Here is a 21,040-nt window from a genome sequence, read left to right on the forward strand (position 1 = left end):
GCTTGTGCTTCTCAAGCTTCTGTGTTGTACTTTTGTAGATGTAACATTTTTTGACTCCCTCTGGCTGTTCAAGGTCTCATCATATAATGTTATGTCATCCCATACATCTTTCCACTAAACCTGAAAAGAAACCGTCCTTGGACAGTAATCGCATTCCTGAAGGTCATTCCCCACACGAGGCATGACAGCATGTGTGACAGCGTTCTTCTCTATCTGAGTGTTATAGCTTTGTATTAGACCACTGACCAGTCTGCATGTCTGGATAGGCTCCAGCACCCAAGACGCTCAACAGGATTACAGAGTATAGAAAATGGATTGATGGATGAGTATTCTGTATTCATTTTAGCTTTCCCTCTAGCTGTGATTTGTCTTTAGATTTGATGTAGTGGCATTCATTTATTCACTTATTTTCTTACCTGCTTATTCATATTCAAGGTCGCAGGGCTTATCCAAGCAAGTGGAGGGAAATGAAACACCCAGGAGAACTTTTGCTGAAAAAAGTAAAAAGTATAACATCTAATTGGGATTTATCTCACTGTACCCAATTCAACCTTCCTTCCTTCCTCTGAAGAGCACCTGTTAGTCTCTGGTGAGAGCGTCTACTCTCAGAGAAAAGAGACAAAAGCACCATACTGAGCCTGAATAACATCTCTTTTCTTTGATCTTCTCCTCTCCTTCGACAGACACATTACGAAGATGGAGAGTACATCATCAGACAGGGGGCCAGAGGAGACACCTTCTTCATCATCAGCAAGGGAAAGGTGAGAGCAGAGCCTCCAGCCTAGCAACAAAATAATCATAGCGGCATCATGGAGCACGAGATCTTTAAAGCAAAGTGGTGGTGATTTTAGGGCAAAGTTGGCTTTTATCAATCATCTTGAGGTGGAGAAAAGGTGTGTGTGTGAGTGTATGTGTGTGTGTGTGTTGGGGTGGGGGGTGCTGTCTCTTTCATCCTCTCTTACAGCAGCAGCAACAGGAGCTTCTGGAAGGAGAATAGAGTCACTTTCATTTCACCTCTCTGTCATCAACACGTTTCACACTGAGCACAGATGACACGCTGTCCTGTCCAGTAGAAGCACTGTTGGAGGGCTTTCATGTGCTGTCTTGTACTCCTACTGTTTCTCTTCTATTTTTCTGTTCCTGCTTTCTTTTCTTTCCCAACCAATGTCTGCGCCTTCTTCCACTTCCTCTACTTCCTTCAGTTGCTTCTCTTTCATCCCTCTCTTCCTCATCAGCCAGCAAAAGTCACAACTGACAATAAGCCAGCACAATATGAGAAATATAGGCCCGGTTTATTTGTTTATTTATTTGTTTACATTGTCTTACTGTTTAAAGGAAGTCAATTTGCAATGCCTATCTATAAAGTTGCCTTTACTTTAAAATACATACAGTGTATTCAGAAAGTATAAAGACCCCTATACTTTTTTCAGTTTTGCTCTGTTGTAGCCTGATGCTAGAGTAGAAAAAAAATCATAAATATTCTCATTAATCTACATTCAGTACCCCATCTTGACAAAGTAATAATGGAATTGTAAACTGCATCAATTCAATCAAATTCAAAACATCATACAATAAAAACACTTTAAAAGAGGCAGCACAAGATCACACATGACTTTAAAACCTGCTCAAATTGGAGTGTAACATTATCCAGTCAGTTTGAGTAAACAGCAAGTTAATCACGTGCTCTAACATAGTTCAGATCTGCAGTGACGATATGAACTGTGGAAAAATAATTAAAATTAAACAGTGCGTATTAGTTATAGCTGTCAGTTCTGCTCTTCTTCATCTTTGACACAATAACCTCCAGATCCCACAGCATCCATGTGTGCTGCATCCTGTCTCCACCACAGTAATGCCTAATCAGACCTGAGGAGCCATAACAGACTTGATGTGTTTCTTAAGCGTAGTGCTGTGGGGGCTAAAAGCTGCTGGATCTTCAAGATGTTCACATGATAATAACAGTGTCTGTGGAGTCCAGCATACTAACACCAGAGACTGTAGAAAGAATTGGACAAACCCCATGTGACAATAGCTGGGCTAAAACAGTTCTTGAAGCCCATTCATGGAGGCTTCCATATTGAAATCATGGTTTCAACCGAACTTTGGATCAACCTAACGGCCCGCCCACTAAGCGTGACTTCCTGTCAGCCTGCTAGCTAGCATTCCAGGTGACAGAAACGGAGCCTCTGCCTGCCGAGCTATCTGTCAATCAAATGAGACGTGTCAATCAGCTTTCATCCTAAATATAATCCAAACGATCATGGTATAGCAATTTTTGGCACTTCCGCATTGGCTTCATTTTTTAGGACCGGAGGTTGCCGCTTGACTAACACCTATTTACTGTGCCTTTCTGAGGTTGTCAGCATTGATACAGTGATGATGAGAAACACAATCAGGAGCTTTTCAAGGTGTCTTGTTTTGAAATTGACCACATGCACTCCAACTTCTGACTTCCTGACAGGGTCAATTCTGTTGTTCAACTTGATACTTAGCTCCATCAGAGGTAATTGGCACATATTTTAGTGCTTCTGGGACACTTCTGGTGACCATGGTCCCATTCAAGCACTGGGTAAATGCTCTGACCAATTTATGAGTGGATGTGTCATAATTTTCTTCAGTTAAACTGAGAAAAAACTGAGGTAGTTGTTTTTAGACCCAAGGAGGAATGTTTAAAAGTCACCATGCAGCTCCAGTCACTACGGTTAAAAAATGCTGGCCAGGCCAGAAATCTGGGTGTTGTTATGGATTCAGACCTGAATTTTAAAAATAACATAAGAAAAATTACAAAGTCAGCTTATTATCACCCCAGGAATATTTCTAGGATTAAAGGTTGAATGTCCCAACAGGACCTTGAAAATCTTGCATCCATTTATCTTCAGGTATCTTTACAGGTGCAGCTGCTTGAGTCCTCACTAACACCAAGACAGTGGACCATACCACTCCTGTCCTGAGGTCTTTACATCGGCTCCCTGTCTCTCAGAGAATAGACTTTAAAATACTCCTGTTAGCTTATAAAGCACTGAATGGTTTAGGCCCAAAATACATCAGAGACCTCCAGTATGAACCATCCAGACCACTCAGGCCTGCTCTGTGTCCCCAGAATCAGAACTAAACATGGAGAATCAGTGTTCTGTTTCTATGCTCCGTTTATCTGGAACAAACTCACAGAAAATATCAGGTGTGCTGAAAGTCTGAGCTCCTTTAAATCAAGGTTGAAGAAACACCTGTTCTCTGCTGCCTTTGAATAAAACACTATCACTCCCATACATTTTCTACAGCCCTACACTGTTACTCACTTTCATCACTTAACCTTGAGGTCCCTGTGTTTCTTATTCCTGTATATCGGTCATCCTGAACCACTGAAGTGAGAGGGGGTCAGGTGGCAATAAGGAGACGAGAGATCCACCACAGACATCATGTTAAGACCTTTGTTTTTATCTTTTGTGGGTTTAATTTGCTGTATTTAACACTTTTCTTATTTTTGAAATGTTTCTATTGTGTGTCTTTTCCCCTTGTCATTGTATTTTGATGCCCCATGTTTGAGTTGCCTTGTTGCTGAAATGTGCTGTACAAATAAACTTGCCTCGCCTCTGACAGACAGAGGAGCACTGAGTAGAGTGGGCGCGATCAGCTCTGGAGGGTGAGGTACATACAAAACAAGATATAAATGAATGCAGTAGAATTTACTGGTTACTGTGAATGCAACGTGTTTCTCCTTATCCAAGATAAATGGTCAAGGCTAAAAACATCTTTTTTTCCCCTAAATTGTCAATTCAAGAGTCGCTGATAGCTAGCTTTTTTAAATATAAATCCACTTCAATTCAGTTTAACTGTCAAATGCGTTACAATCACCAAGTACAGTCAGTGCAAGAAAATGGATTTTGCTCCAACACGCTCCCATCCCTTGAAACCAACATTTATAACAGAGTGCATTTTATTAAAGTAATAAGAAACTGCAGTATATATGAATTCATGGCCTTTGTGCTCAGGCCTCCATCAAATTGGTAAACATTCTAAGCAAGAAATCACTGCTCTTTCATAAAGAATAACTTTTAAATTCATTGCTATATGCCATGTCTGATATACCAGTTCAACCAATTAACCAATGCACAATTCTGAAAGATGTATTTTATGGCACAGTAATGTAGGCAAAATCCTTACTGGATTATTTTGATTTATGATTATTACACAGGATTACTCATCTCAGATAGAATTAAGTGAAAATATAAATGAAAAGATCATTTAAAAATTAAGACCCTCAAGATTAATCACTTTAGTTGCGATTAACTACAATCTACAATCTGTGCACTTATTTTTTAAAGTGATTAATAACATGCTTTATTTTCCCTGTTGACAAAATTTGGTTAGGCATCTCCCTGCAGCCACAGTGATGTAAAACAAATCACCAGTGCTCCTTAATGTCACATTTTACTTTTAAAAACTCCCAGACAGCACAGTGGACAAGCCAAGAGTCACCTGAACCATGTCGTATAAAAATATTCTCCTTTTTTACTGTTCACTTATTCCCTTTTCAATCCATAACAAGTTCCTTTTTCTTCAGGGTCTGTGTCCAATCTGTAAGTCAATTACTGTTAGTTTAGAAGATAAAAAAATGACACATAAACAATATTAAATGCTAAATAGTGGAATTTTTGAAGGCGATATAAAGCAGTGGTCCTCAACTGCTAGCCTCAGGACCCACCAGTATCTTCGATGGCACCTAAATTTCCAAAAATGTTCAACACTGCTCATTTAAATAAATAAAAGTATTGCAAGTAAGATCTTGGATGGAACCAAATTTATAACAGGAACAAGAGACAGGGCAAAACACACATTTTACCCCCCTTTTCCCATGATAACTTGTAAATTTTAGCCAATTTTCCAGAGATCTTGAGATATTACCTTATTAACATGTTAAAAGCAGCTCTTTTATTGCAAGAAAATGAGATGAATATGATAAAATTTCCATAAAACATTTAAATTTACCCTTCATCACAATAAAACAGAGTAAAATGGATGGTTTGGTTGCATGTACTTTATAGACTTTTGACACAATATTTTTCCAGACACACATTCTTCACCCACTGAAAACTGCTCCGCGCCCCACTTTTGGGACCCGACCCACCAGTTGAGAAACACTGATATAAAGGGTGTAGTTTATTGTTATCAAATAGAGAAATCCTGAGATGAATTGCGATTAGAAATTTTAATCTTTTGACAACGCCAATAAAAATCTTTATAAAAAGATTAAAATAAATCAACTATGCATTTAAGGTTAGTGGTAAATATAAAAACAAGCACATATATGGCACACAGTCAGCATTTAATCCTGATTATCTTGTTTTCATGATCCTTGGTAGCCAAAACTCTAACTGAAATTGAAACATGATTGATTGCCCAGCACCACTATAAAAATGGATATTTCAACATAGCCAAAGCTTCATCACAGGCATGTGCAATGATTATCACTAACTGCATGCAGTCTGGTGCAAGTGAAAATTTCCTCCCCATTTGTCGTGTACTGCAAGTGACACTAGTGTCCCAGCAAGCTTTGACACACAGTAACTGTGGCCAAGCTGGTGGCGTCACTTTTTAGCAGTTTTTCTCCCTCATTACGTCATAATCATACATTCTGATGAAAACAGTGATATTCTGTTGAGAAAATGGACCTGTGGGCTGCTGGTATGATTAAAGAGAGTCCTCCAGCAGAGGTGGGCAGCAGGATATAGGCTAAAAGGTTGTGAGTTGGTTGTGTGGGTCCGTAAAGATCAGCACGGCTGCAGAGTTTGACTTCTGAACTAGTAGCTAGCAGGATTGGAAATCAAAATTGTGTAAACGGATGGTACTAGGAAGAGCTTCACATCACAGCAGCACAGAAACTGCAGGTTTGGAGCTCAGCAGAATGTAATGGAAATTGTTACACATGGATGACAGTTTAACCCTTTTTCACTCTGCGAGACTTAGATTTGGGATTTTATGGTAACTGGGCAGCCATAGTTGATGAGTATTTTGTTAACAACAAAAGGCTTGGCGTGGCTTACTGGAGAAATCCAAAGTGAGAAAAAGGATGAGAAGTTTTGCAGTTACTACAAAGTCATCCAGAAAGTCTTCATGAGTGAAGCAATAAACCCATTTCCTAACAAGTCCAGAACATACCGCTCAGCCTGTGTCATTGTAAAGAATGAAGATGTATTATGTGTCTTGCTGTCCTTTTACTCTACTCTCCTTTGACCCCAAACAGATGCTAGAAACTTCACACACAAACGCACTCATGGCCATGAACACACAAACAGTCCTGACCTTATCACTGCTTTCTGCTTGGCTGTTTCCACATCTCTCACTTTGTCTCTATCCAGACGGCACACTTTGTCTAGAGGACATTCCCCCAATTTGATCGTCTCACAACACACGCACTCTGCACTCACTCAGTCTGCCCTTTGGTCTTCCCTTTTTGTCTTCTCTAAGTGTCTCTGCTGCTTCTACCCCTCATCTTTTTTTCTCATTAGATCGATTACAGTCACACAGGTGTAGACAGCATTACAGTGTGCAGGATACGCTGCTACACCTGCGCGGAACTGACTAATGCGGGAAGACAAGATCCTTCATTATATAGAACGGCCGTCTCCATTCATTTCCTCCAAGATCTACTCAAGTGCCATCGCTTGATTTGTAAAGTCTAGCTGCACAGCACAGCCCCATCACTCACATGTCATCGGGCTAATGAAGTGGTCAGCCGCGCCTCCTAGATCTTTCATGGCGGTGTTAGTCACTGGTTTATAACAGAGAAATCTGTCACACAGGCACTTCTCTTTATCCGTCATTTTCCTGTTTAGATTGATACCTAAATCTAGAGTTTTCTTCCTGATGCATTACTCCTCTCTTCTAACTCTCTCTATTCTGTTTTTCCCTCTAGGTTAATGTGACTAGGGAAGACTTGCCTAACGGAGAGCCTGTGTACCTCCGCAGCCTCGGAAAAGGTGACTGGTTCGGAGAAAAAGCCCTGCAAGGGTAAGGTTGTTCCTAATAACACTGCCTCTTTCAATTGAAATCTTCTGTTGTCCCACTACTTCTACCTCCTGCACTGTCACCCCACTTTCCTTTCATTTTCACTCGCAACCTGTTTTTTTATATCCTTCCTCTCACAAATAACATTTCTGTCCAGTCTTTTTTGCAGTCAATTGGATTTTGCCTCTTATCTGTCTTTATTTTCTTCAAACCAACAACCTTGAGAGAGATGGGAGTTCTCTTTCCAAGTGTTTGAAATACTTCAAGTCAGGGAAGACCAGACAACTTCAAGACTCATTTACTGAAGCCGTTCCTGACACTATTTTATTAGTAACTTGAAAAAAAAGAGTTCTGAATCAGATATAAAATGTTCTGGAGCTGAGCAGATTGGAGCAGAAGTTTCATGGAATTCAAAATATTTTTATGAAAATTGATTTTTTGCTGCTGGAAATATGTTGTTTGAAGCAAAACAAATTGATTGCTCTTGGCTGATACTTCACTATGGGACTGACTAAGGATGCATGTATTTGAAGGGTAACTAAACCTTAGACCGCTTTATTCAGATTAAAAATATATATTTGAGGGTTTAGTATTAGTGATGATCATTTTGACTCCAAATCTTGAAGTTTTAGCTCTAAGATTTAAATTCTGCATTTTGTGGGACACAGATGCCTAGGTAGGGCTCCTGGACCAAAACAAAGTTCCAGGGGTTTGGGGATGCCTTGGATGCTGTGAATAGTGAGAGTGTGGAAGTTGTAGCGCAGTTAACCTAACCTTGGCAGTGTAACCCATCATTCTGCTGACTGTTAGGCTGATATCAACCACAGATTTTGACTCAAACATAAGGTGATAGGTTCGCTGAGCAAGACAGTGTGGCATTCCTGGTATCTACACTGCTTTCCACATTATTAAGCAAATGACATTTTTCTCTTATTTTCCTAAATATTAATGCAAATGACAGAGTATTTTTCAAGTCATCAACCTTTAGAGCATAATTCAAATGTTTTTGAATAAACTTCATAATGACAACCATTTTTTTTATAAAAACCTCAAAATGTACTTTCCACATGTTCCACATTATTAAGCAGGCCACATGTTTCAATCAATAAAGGAAAGAAAAAGGATCTCTCTGCTGCTGAAATGTGTCAACTGGTGTGATGCCTTGGACAAGGAATGAAAACATTAGATATTTCAAAAAAAATTTATCATAATCATCATACTCTGAAGGAATTTGTGTCTGATTCAGAGCACAGATGGCTTCCTGCAGATAAATGCATAATGGGGAAGGTTTCTGACAGACAAATACATCAAATTAAGAGAGCAGATGCTAAAATGCCATTACAAAGCAGCAAACAGGTATTTGAAGCTGCTGGTGCCTCTGGAGTCCCACCAACTTCAAGGTGTATGATCCTCCAGAGGCTTGCAGTCGTGCATAAACCTACTATTTGGCCGCCCGATCCAATGCTCAGAAGCAGAAACGGTTGCAGTGGGCCCAGAAATACATGAAGACTCATTTTCAAACAGTCTTGTTGACTGATGAGTGTCGTGCAACCCTGGATGGTCCAGATGGAGGAGTAGTGGATGGTTGGTGTATGGCCGCCATGTCCCAACAAGGCTGTGACGTCAGCAAGGAGGGGGCGGAGTCATGTTTTGGGCCGGATTCATGAAGAGAGAGCTGGTAGACCCTTTAGGGTCCCTGAAGGTGTGAAAATGACCTCTGCAAAGTATATAGAGTTTCTGATTGACCACTTTCTTCCATGGTAAAAAAGAAGAGCAGTGCCTTCTGTAGCAAAATTGTCTTCATGCATGACAATACACCATCTCATGCTGCAGAGAATACCTCTGTGTCATTGGCTGCTTTGGGCATAAAAGGAGAGAAACTCATGGTGTGGCCCCCATCCTCTCCTGACCTCAACCCTACTGAGAACCTTTGGAGCATCCTCAAGCTAAAGATCTATGAGGGTGGGAGGCAGTTCACATCAAAACTGCAGTTCTTGGAGGATATTCTGACATCCTGCAAAGAAATTCAAGCAGAAACTCTCCAAAAACTCACAAGTTCAATGGATGCAAAAATAGTGAAGGTGATATCAAAGAAGGGCTCCTATGTTAACATGGAACTTGGCCTGTTAAGATGTTTTTGATTGAAATAGCTTTCAGTAAATATGACCTCATAATGCTGGAAATTCAAAAAAATGACCATTTTCAGTTCTTTACAACCAATAAAATGTTTTAAAACTCAGTTGTGCTTAATAATGTGGAACAGTAAATTTTGAGGTTTTTATTTAAAAAAAAAACAGTTATAATTATGAAGTTTGTTCAAAACATTTGAATTATGCTCTAATGGCTGATGACTTGAAAAAAACTCTATCATTTGCATTAATTTTTAGGAAAATAAGAGAAAAATGTCAATTGCTCAATGATGTGGAAAGTGGTGTAAGCATGTGGACAAAAGTCAATCTTTGGTCCTTCCAGTTTTTTGTTTTGCTTTTGTGAGGCCTAGGTGTTGACTGATGCCAAGATGCTAACTGATGTATGTGGCGCTATCTTTTGTCACCACAGAGCTTACCAGTTACCACCTATGTTCCCTGAAGGTAACTTAACTTGTAGCAGTCAAGTAAAGTTAGTCGAAAATATACAAGCTTGTGTCTTCATGACCATAACAATGTTTTCCTGTTTATATTGTCATTTGTTAAGGGTGCAGTGTGTAAAATTGCAGAATGTTAGAAATGCCTGTAGTGGTGCACGCTCTGCTGGCTGTGCTTGTGCGTGCACACTGGCAAATGCTTGATCCACCTGCTTCCTTAATTATGTGGCTTTTATAAACATGGCGGTAATACCTTATACCACGTAGAATTTTGGGAAGGTTTAACAGTATTAAAAAGTGGATACAGGGTGTAAATGGCTTAGTGGTGAGGTCTGTCATGCCCCATGTATCTGGGCAGCCTGGGTTTAAATCCAGCCTGTGGCTCCTTTCCTGCATGTCTCTACCCTGTTCTACTCTATCCACTGTCCTCCTCTCTAAGATAAAGGCATAAAAAAGCCAAAAATACAAAGAAAAAATAGTGCACTCCTAATGAACATCATAATGCAATCATCCCCACAACAAACTGAATGTCACATACTGTTACGAATGTAGCATTAGTAGAAGCCTACTGTCATCATAGTGTTGGACACCTGCCTCCCTAGATCAGTGGTTCTCAACCTTGGGGTCTGGACCCCCTTGGAGGTCACGAGACACTGAGAGGGGGTCACTGAATGCCTTAAAAAAAACTAACAATATTATTAAAATTATGCTGTTGCCACTTGACACCAATTTTTACCAATTTTAGCACATTACTGCCACTTAAAACCCATTTTTGTCCATTTTAAACCCTTCCCATCACCTTTTCTGCCTGTTTTTCCCTTTCCAAACCAATTTTTGCCACTTTCTGCCTATTGTTGCCTCTGTTGACCCATTATTGCCTCTATCAACCACTATTTACACCCCTCTTTGCCCATTTTACCACAGTTAACCCATGTTTGCAGTTTTATATCAATTTTTCATCACATTCTACTTTATTTCCACCAATTTTTGCACTTTACAGCCATTTCATCCACTTTTTAAATCCCCTTTTACTGATTTTTGTGCCTGTTTTTGCCACTTTAAACCATTTTTTGGTTATTTTTTTGCCACTTTTATCTAATTTTTGCCTTTTTCAACCCATTTATGTTCTTTAAAAATCAAATCTCAGCACCTTTTCCACCATTTTTTGCCATTATTTACCAACTTTAGCAATGTATTATTGTGTATTTGTTATTTTCATTTAAAGAAGGCTAAACGAATAAATAAAGACATTTGTTTGATAAGAGTGGTTATTATTCAGGTCAAATATAAAATATGGATTTTACAGCTTAACTTCACAATGGCCCATGATTTTGCTGACCTCCATGGGCCCCCAGTTTGGCTGGGTCCCAGAAACTTCCCCTTTTATCCCTCCTTATGGAAAGCCTTGTCTGCACACAACTATTCTTGAATTTTTATGGCTGTTCAACCACCTACAGGTGCAGCGGGGTTCCCCGGTATCTGGTACCTTTTTTGGGGGGGTTGTGGGCTGAAAAGGTTGAGAACCACTGCCCTAGACCCTCCTCTTAAAAGGACAAATGTGAATGATCAACCCAAGAAGATTGTCTTTCCTTAAAATTGTAGTAATTTTTTGAAATAGCTCAAGCTACACTTATTTTAGGTTAATGTAATACAGATGTATCAAGAGGAACTGACTGGACCTTGGTTTGGCAGTCAAGTCTTACAGTCCCAGCTGAACACTTGCTTTGTTCAAACAGTACTATCTGCTCTCATTACATCCTTTTGTCTTTTCTCTTCACATCCTTTCTCGGCAGTCAGAGTATCATGATATCAAGGACATCTTCGTGCTGTCCTTGGCTGTTATAATGAATTTTCAGCCTCTTTGTGAACATTTCTGTTAAAGCATAGCCACCGTTAATAATACAATAGACACATAAACCTGCTATAAATTAATAGTCTGCAGCATTAAAAACCTGTATGCTATGTCAGCTTGTGCCAGGAACGTCCACTGGAGCTGTTAGGATGTACCAAAGTGAGTTTGAAGCAACCCGGCTGTGTATACTTAAGGGATCAAATGAGTCATGGCAACTGTTAACATTCAGTGCCATCGCAGTGCTAAAATACTTTCCCTGAAACGCCTGAGAGTAATAAAAGTATTTTATATGCCGCCTGTAGACAAAGAGCAGTACCCTGAAGTGGTGTCTCTACCCTGCTGTTTGTCCTGCTCTGTCATGACTGTGCATCTCCACAGGCAATGTTTTACTAAAACAGCAGCAGAGCATGGGTGGAGGATAGTCTGAAGTGTATTATGGCTGTGTGAAGTGGCAGGTAGAAACAGAGAACACTGGTGCACGTACATCTGAAGTGACTTCATGCTCAAAGCGAGCAGTGACAGCTTGATAAAGTGAGGATGTCGCCATCTACTGGTGGCTTAGTGTGAAATCCACCTTGGATGAGCTCTCAAGCCCTCAAGAATCAAACTTTAAAGCATTTAATTAACCCTTTAAAACACCAAAAGGCTTGAGATAAACCAAAGCAGTATCCTGTAAAAGGAATAAGTCATATCCCTTTTGTCTCACCATGAATGACTGACCTTACTTTCAAAAGGAATGATCTAGAAGTGATGTTCAGACGACAGCTGGAATTGCACAGATGGCTGGGTTTCCCCATATGTTACAGTTAATAACAGAGGGGTATAAAAAATGACACAGTTTAAAATGCATGCAGTGCTGGTCGTTTTGCAGTGGGAGAATTAGTTTGGTCAGAGCAGAAATGTGATCTTTCTACACTAAGGAGACATAAGCATGGAGCTGTTTGATGAATGAAAGAATGACACAGTAATAAATCATAATTTATGGAGCAGCTGTGCTCCTCGTGTTGAATTCTTTGATTCAGGGAAATCGTGTTAGGTTTCAGTCAAAAGGAATGATTCTAAAATCTAACTGCACCACAAGAATGACTCCGTAGATGTGTGCTTATACTGTCTGAATATGTGATATATGCCACACATCCTTTAATGCAGCCTGGTTATGAAAAATCTCGACCCAGATTTCAGAGAATTATCAACCACTCAAATTTACTTTATGAAAAATATTGCTGTTAGGACCATCGATGAAAAAACCCATAAGATTATCACAAACCAAAAGCACATAATTATAAAAGCCCTGGAAGGACATGTGTTAATACAAAGCAAGTTTAGTTTGTATTATGTAGATCTCAAGAAATGAACACATTATCAGAGGAAAACCAGATTTGTAATCCCAATATAGAAAGATCAAAAAGCCAAGATCTTGAGGAAACAAAAATGGATCAAATCTAAATTTACTTCTTATCACAGCAAAATAAAGTAAGAAATTTGGGCTGTCAGCATTCATCACACATTAATTAAGGTCCATAATCAGTGCGCTATTTTTTAAATCTTATTAATCGCAGGCTTGATTGTCCCTTTCAGCACATTGGTTAAGCCACTGTAACATCTCCCTGCTTCCAAAGTGATGTAAAATAAGTTCACCACTGCTTATTTTCCTTGTTATTTTCCTTTTCCATTTCCAACTTAAAAGTGGAATTTCAAAATACAATGAAAAGGGTAGATTTATTCAGAATTTAATTTAAGTGATTGACAGCCCTAAAATTAATATGCATTTTAATGTCTGCTTACATCATAAGTAGTGTGAAACCATGTCAGCAAAACCCACCGGTAGTTTAACTTACTTGTCGCCTATTAAGGGTTCTGATAGTAACTATAGCCAGCTAACAGCGTGTTTCACACTATATACAGTCTATGGTTTCACAGTGAATAAACCGTGTGTATTATTTCATCAGGTTATGAGAATTGGCAGGCTAATTAAAAGCAAAAGGCTAACGATAGTTTAACAGCAGATCACTGCAATAGGCTAATATCTGAATCATACGATCACAATGTTAAAATTAATCAAAAACACTTACTTTTTATCTCATTTTCCAGCATCACTGTGACTCAAAATCCGCGTCAAAAACATCAACAAGCGTGTCTGAACGTGTGCACCACTTTTAAGTGTCCTCTGGAAACACTTCCGTTGTGTTGCGGTGTATTTGCAGCGCGTTTTTCTAATGTGTCGTGTTGGTCTTTGCAGCGCGTTTTCTAAATGCTGCGCATGTGTTGTCAAATTGATGAAGATGTTTGTGTGCATCACTTTTAAGTGTCCTCTGGAAACACTTCCGTTGTGTTGCGGTGTATTTGCAGCGCGTTTTTCTAATGTGTTGCGGTGTATTTGCAGCGCGTTTTTCTAATGTGTTGCAGTGTATTTGCAGCACGTTTTTCTAATGTGTTGCGGTCTTTTTGCAGCACGTTTTTCTAATGTGTTGTGGTCTATTTGCAGCGCGTTTTTCTAATGTGTTGTGTTGGTCTTTGCAGCGTGTTTTCTAAATGCTACGCATGTGTTGTCAAATTGATGAAGATGTTTTCTTAATTTGCTTGTGTTTTGTCTTTTTGCATGTGTTTTCTTAAGTTGCAGTGCTGTGAGCTCTCAGGGCCACCGTATCCTTCAGACCAAAGCAAAGCTGCAATTACCGGATGACTTGAAAGATTGTTTAGCCAGATTATCCTGTGGTGTGCAGTATGTTAAAAGGGAATTTTTCCATCTCTGACCTGATTGGAGGTGCTCAGATTTGAGACTGTAAAAATTAAACATGTTCAATATTTACAACCAATAAAACCATTGTTAAACAAAGTGTACTGTAAAACCTACCACACACATAAGCTACCTTCACACTGCAGGCGTTAATGCTCTATTCTGATCTTTTCTCCGATCTGATTTTTTTGTTTGCCTGTTCACACTGCAGTTGACTTCCAAAAGATCAGATACGTATCTGATTTAAAACCACATACAAAAGTGGCCCGAATCTGATTCGAGAAAGTCAGATTCAATGTGAATTGTGCTGTTCACACTGTCAGAAAAAAAAACAGAAACGAGTCACATGTGAGCAAAAAAATCTGATTAAGGTCACTTTTAAGTGCAGTGTGAACGTAGCCTTACTGACAAGGGAGAGAGCTGGACCTAAATTGAAACCACAGCATAGCAGGTAGCTAACAGCGAGCCACATTAGCTTAGTTTCTTTAAAGTCATGCTTAAACGCTCAAGATTTGGTGTTTTGAGAGACTGGACCAGACCGAGACTCATGTCGTGCATGACCTGAGTACTCTCATAAATCGTATGCGATGGTTGTATATCATATGTAATTCAGGTACATAAGATGAACCGACTCCCAGCCACAACTGTCAGAGTCCGATTGAAGTCGCACAGTGTATGCTTGGCTTTAGTGTGTGGTTTGTTGTGTTGATCCTCTCATTCTACAAAACACACTATATGAGACAAACTGTCAAATCAGGCATAATTTGTAACCATGTGTGGGGTCGCACAGTGAAAAATTCATTCAGGCTTTAGACTCATTGGCACATATTTTTTTCCAGGCCCAAATTTAGGACCCACTGAAAACAGTCCTGCGACCCAATTTTGTGTCCTAACCTGCCAGCTGAGCACCACTGATTTAATGCATGCATATTCTAATAAATGTGTTTAGTTTGTCCCCAATTGTTATTCAAGTAGTGTCATCATCTTCAAAGCACCTTCAAGAGCATCTCATGCTCACTCTAATTTTAACTACATATCTTCTCCTCCTTAAAACAAAGCGCTCCCCCACCTCAGCATTTGCTTCGTATTGTTATTCTAAGTTGTCACGAACAACGCTTTTTGTCTCTGAGTGTCTTGAGCAAGAGAAGCCTTTTCAACTACACCTTTGATGGTCAAACATGTCTCACGAATGTAAATGATTGCGACGCCAGCCATCTTGGCAGCAGGCTTTTGATCAGAGGGCTCTTCTGCTGGGCCATCTCTCTAAATAGAAGTTAACTGTGGTTGTCCTCGCTCATGAAACTCAATAGCCGCTCTACTCAAAGGCTACTCCGTCCATCCAAAGGAGTCGCCTTTGATCTGCAAGAACAACATATTTACAAATCAAAGTCCGCTCTCCCGCTGGCCATAATGCTTTGTTAGAGCTTGAGGAGGTGTGTGATACCTCAGATGATATCTTTCTCAAAAGGCTGAATATAAATTCTACATATCACACCCTCACAGGTGGATGTGCAAAGAAAAGGTGGACTTCAATTTGACATGTATCTGTCATGTTACACTGTTCCTGTCATGCCTGAGTGTGAACCCTGAGCTGAGGTGTAGATTCATCACTAGAAGTGTGCCCTGACTTCCACTACTGAGTTTTATGTGTGGGTGTTTTCAGAGGTGTTCAAGTTGAGGATAAGACATTGTCATAAAAAAAGGAGAATTGTGAAGGATGTGATTGGTGTCAGAACCAGACTCTTTTCAGACCTTCAGTAAGGGATTTTTTTTTAGTGTGGGCATGTTACCACAGGTGGGAGTGAGAAATGAATCTGGGCTCTTGCACCTATATGTCAGCCTCAGTGCCAAGAAAACCTTTTTTTTCCTAGATGGTATTCAGATGAACCAGCACAGAAAACTCATTTAGTGATGCACTGATCCAGCTATAAAAGCTCTGATTTAGATCTAATACCTGGGTTTAGGGTGTCTGCTGATATGGATCCATGATCAGACTAGGACTGATTTACATGCAACATCAGCTTTCCTAAACTGTGTAAAAAACTGAAATAAATCAATACATGTAATCTGAAATTATTATCACAATCTACCCCACAATCTGTATACCAGTTTGATATCAGTGCCTGTCCTCCAGTGCCTGATGGAGGTCTTCAGCCAGTGACATTGAAGCAGCTTGTATTAGAATAAGCACTTCCAAGACTGAGGCCATGGTCCTCTGCTGGAAAATGAACTGCTCTTGCTGGCTGGGGAATAAGTCTTTGCCTCAGGTGAAGGACTTCAAGTATCTCGGGATGTTGTTCACAAGTGAGGGCTGAATGGACTATGAGATTGACAGGCAGATTAGTGTCCCATCAGCAGTTTTGCAGGCGCTGTACTGGAGCATGCTAGCAAAGCTTTTGATTTACTAGTTGATCTATGCTCCAACCCTCAACCATGGTCGTGAACTCTGGGTTGACTTACTTCACCTGTTGCCAGCCTGAGGTGACCTAGGATAAGCAGAAGAGGATGGATGGATGGAGTTTAATATCATCCCTTGCCCTCTGCTGTCACAGTAAACCCTCATTGAGTGTTTACATGGACTTGAGTATCCCGGTTATGAGTCATATCCTGGTTTTGATCATTTTAGGGATACTTTGATTGCATGTGCACAGAGAAACCTGGTTATTTTTGTAAACATGAGAAATACTAGTATCCTGGTTTCTGATCACTGTGTTTTGTGTGTGCAGGTATCTGTGATGCTTCATCTGTGAATGTCATGCTTTTTGTAAGGAAGGATCCTAATTAACATGCATCCATACAGTAGACATATTGCTTTTAATTTTTTGTCGCACCTGCTCAGAGGTTATTAAAGTTGTTATACGGGAATTGGCTTTTAGAAAACAATCTTACATTGAGAACGTGCTGACAGGTAACAAAACAGCTGCTGATAAAGGACTGAGAGGAAAGCAAGGACTTTATGTTTTAAATTCCTATCACTATGAGGCAATTATAATTACTATTAATCACAAAGAAAGTTTAGAAAGACTCCAGGAAAGAGCTGAGCAATCCTGCAAGTGACTTAATTCACTAAATTACTCTCCAAGAAACACCTTCAGAATAAAAACTTTATCTTAAAATGCCGGTCAATCAAAGTTGACTTTGAAAACATCATGTTTTTATTTTGAAAAGCTCACTGGAGAAGTTATCATTTCTACATTTCAGGCCTGGGACATATTGTTAAAAAGACAATTCTTTATCATAAAAGTACCAAAACCCTACTGCTGGCCTTAAACTCTCAGCTTGTTTTATTTATTTTATTTTATTTTTTTCAGTGTTTGGAACAGGCAGGGCAGATGGCAAGCTAGATGGGTGTGTTTCAGCAATCAGCTTCACCTCTCTGCCTGCCTCTTTTAACCAGTAGTTGGTTGGAGTCAGAGTTTACAATATTGCATCCATCAGGGTTTTAAATCACCAGTTTCATCACGCTATGACAATAAATTGACTGTCTGGACAATGTAATATATTCAACCAGTCTAACATAGTCCACCGTTTTGAACATTACGGATGACACACAGCAGGGCAGAAACTGGGAAATGTGGAGTAGGAGTTTCAAAATTAGGGCATATCTTCAAAATAAATCTAAATAGCACAATAAAGAACCGGTAATGGAAACATCTAAATCTCAAAAATCCTGTCAAATATTGCTAAAAAGTTTTCATGCTCTCATGAGTAGGTTTTTTCAGACAATTTTATATAGAAATATTTCCCAAAAATGTGCAATAGAAACACTTTTTCCACATTTACAAGTCACAGGATGTTAACGTATGGTGTCACACGACCAATTCACTCAGAGACAACATGGCGCGGTACGTGTGGACAGAAGAGGGGATGAGCCTTTTCTTATCATACTTATACCCTTATATGTGGCTTTTGACACACATTCTGACTTTGCCTCTGAACAATTATCCGTTGCCTTTTGTTCAAAATTATCAAGGCGACTGCTGTAGATGTAATCATAACTGTACCAACACACAACAGGTTTCAAGCATCTCGCTTCCTTGCAGCGGAGTCTCGCGAGATGAGAGTTTACAAGAATTGCAAGGCTCATGCCTAAAACTTCCTTTAAAGCACAAGTGTAACCCTTAGTTGAAATTTAAGAAATATCGCTTTCATTTTGCGAAAACTGTAATGGAAACCCAGCTATTGAGACATGAAACTATAGCCTCATACTTGCCTCAAATCACAAAAGTCATCTCATGAAACATTGAATCCAGTGCATACTGTTTATATTCTATGTGAAATGAAGAGAGCCGACATTTATGAGCAATACTTGGCAACATTGAAAAATTCCCTTTAACGGGCAAATACCTGGAGCAGGACCAGACTTATTTGTGTTTATCCATCTGCTGTGACTAGATTTGCCAGTAAACTGGAACTGGAAACTGGACTGAAGTAGACAGGGAGACACGGGGGTGGGGGTTGGGGGGGTTGGCTTGTAATATTTATGCACTGTAATGCAGTTATGAACAGGGAGGGACTGTTTCTTCAAAGTTTCCCACAAGCCAAAAATGTATTTTAAGTGTTGGAGCCCAAGAGGGATGAAGGGGTTGGAGATGTGGGTGGAGCAGTGGGGGAGCTGAAAACAAAATTATGCATCAAGAATCTGTTTCACAAGAAATTCACAAGATATTCCACAAGTGTGCACCCTGCTGGTAGACTGATCTGTGAAGTGCATGTCCGAGCAGGGATTTGACAGTGAGAAATAATAAATACAAACACTACCACAGAGGGTTTATTTTTGGGCAGAAATCTTTTTTCTAAACAAGAAAACACAGGGTGTTTCCATGGATTTGAATACCATAGTTATGAGCCTTAAGCAGGATTTTATCAGAGAAACCTGGCAATTCATATTCCTGTATACGTAATAAATACCAGTATTATGGTTTCTGATCGCTGCATCTACTTTTGCAGGAGCCTGTGATGTTAACATTTTTCAACACAAACTGCAGCAATTTTAAAAATCTAGAAAAAAATGAGACCAATTCAGCAGCAACACTTTGAAATATTTAAAGCCAACATCACATTGCAGCTATATATCCTACAACAGCAAGAAGAATTAAAGTGTTTTCAAACTCACATTGCTGTGGATCACATTACTACCAGGGGAACATGTTTTGTTGTTTGACTTTAAAAAGTACTCAAACTCTTGGAAATTTTACTCTTTTTATAAATCTATCACGGTTGCTATAATTTGATTCTTTTGACATAAATATTACAAAAAATTTAAAAAACAAACCAAAAAAAACAAAAATTTAATGTCAAAGTGAAAACAGATTTCTACAAAGTAATGTCAATTTAACAAAGATATGTAAGTAGAAAAAAAGTGACAGCATAAATATTCTCCACCTCAAGTCAGTATTTATTCAGTGCACCTTTGGCTGCAATCACAGCACTGAGTCTATGTGGATAGGTCTCAGTCTGGCTTGCACATCTGGACATTGACATTACTCCATTATTATTTTCAAAACTGCTCAAGCTCTGCCAGATTTACTGAGGATCAGGCATGAACAGCCCTTTTCAAAACCAGCCAGAAAGTCTCTTTTGGATTTAGGTCTGGGCTTTGACTTGGTCAGTCCAGAACATTGTTGTCTGTAAACCATTTCTACGTAGCTTTCACTGTATGCTTTGGGTCATTGTCTTGCTGGAAAAGAGTTCTTCTCTCAAGTCGTAGTTCTCTCGCAGACAGAATAAGATTGTCCTCCAGGATTTTCCTGTACTTCACTGCATACATTTTACCCTCTACCTTACGAGCCTGCTGAGAAGCATCCCCACAGCATCATGCTGCCACCACAGTGCTTTACAGTGAGAATGGTGTGTTTGTGGTGATGTGCACTGTTTGGTTTACACCAAACATAGTGTCTGTTCTGATGGCCAAAAGGCCCTATTTTGGTCTCAGACCAAAGAGCTTTCTCTCAACATGCCTTCTGGTGATTACTAGTCAAGATTTAATTAGTTTTCTTTAACAGTGACTTTCTCTTTGCCACTCTCCCATAAAAGTTTTGACTGGTGAAGAACCCAGGCAACAGTTGTATGCAGAGTCTCTCCCATCTCTGCTGCTGAAGCTTGTAACTCCTACAGAGTAGTCATAGGTGTTTTGGTGGCCTCTCTCTCTAGTCTCCTTCTTGCACAATCACTCAGTTTCACTCAGGACGGTCTAATCTAGGCAGATTTCCACATGTGCCATATTCCTTCCTTTTCTCAATGTTCAAGGCCTTGGAATTTTTTGTATCCCTCACCTTACTTATACCCTTACATATTGTAACCTTTTTTCTGAGGTTGCTTGGCATGTTCTTTTGTCTTTATGGTGCAATGGTAGCCAGGAATACTAATCAACCAGTGACTGGACCCTCCAGACACAGGTGTCTTTATACTACAATCACTTGAGAAACAAAGGTTCAAAGGTTGTTCCTTTCCAAACAACGTCTGTGGAGTGATGCTAATATGGATGTGTAGCAAAGTAGCAAAATCAAGTTTCTCAAAACCATGTTATGGGCTTTTCCCAAATTGGGATATGCTGTTAACATGCCCAAAGACAAATATTTATACTTAAACATTCTGATCAAAACTGGGATCCTCCAGTTCATGTGAATGCTCTCTCTGAGTCCAGTTCAGTATGTTCACACTGAGATGTCTGACACTTTTTATATACACTCTTTCATTGTCTATATTTGGTTAATCCTCAAACATAGTTTGTGGCTGAAGTAGCACTTGCTTGCTTAAAATTTCCTTTTTAATGTCTGGGCTTGAGGCGAAGGGATTAAAAAAAACTTGAATAAACAAGTAAGGGAAATTTTCAAACACTTAATTTTCATAAATTCAACAG

The 21,040-nt window shown here is 39.5% G+C and overlaps 1 protein-coding gene and 1 long non-coding RNA gene across 3 annotated transcripts in view; one reads left to right on the forward strand and one right to left on the reverse strand.

Annotated features, from left to right (window-relative positions):
* LOC121511176 (cGMP-dependent protein kinase 1) overlaps positions 1-21,040 on the forward strand; it is a 165,228-nt gene that overhangs the window by 113,162 nt on the left and 31,026 nt on the right. For both annotated transcript variants that reach the window (XM_041789771.1, XM_041789770.1), the window contains exons 6-7: positions 684-761; positions 6,914-7,008. In XM_041789771.1, coding sequence (XP_041645705.1) covers positions 684-761; positions 6,914-7,008 — 173 coding nt within the window. The remainder of the gene's footprint in view (positions 1-683; positions 762-6,913; positions 7,009-21,040) is intronic.
* The window catches only part of LOC121511178, a 172,779-nt gene that overhangs the window by 55,069 nt on the left and 96,670 nt on the right, over positions 1-21,040 (reverse strand). The window lies entirely within an intron of this gene.

Source organism: Cheilinus undulatus, linkage group 6 (assembly GCF_018320785.1).
Source record: "Cheilinus undulatus linkage group 6, ASM1832078v1, whole genome shotgun sequence".
NCBI classification, from domain to species: Eukaryota; Metazoa; Chordata; class Actinopteri; order Labriformes; family Labridae; genus Cheilinus; species Cheilinus undulatus.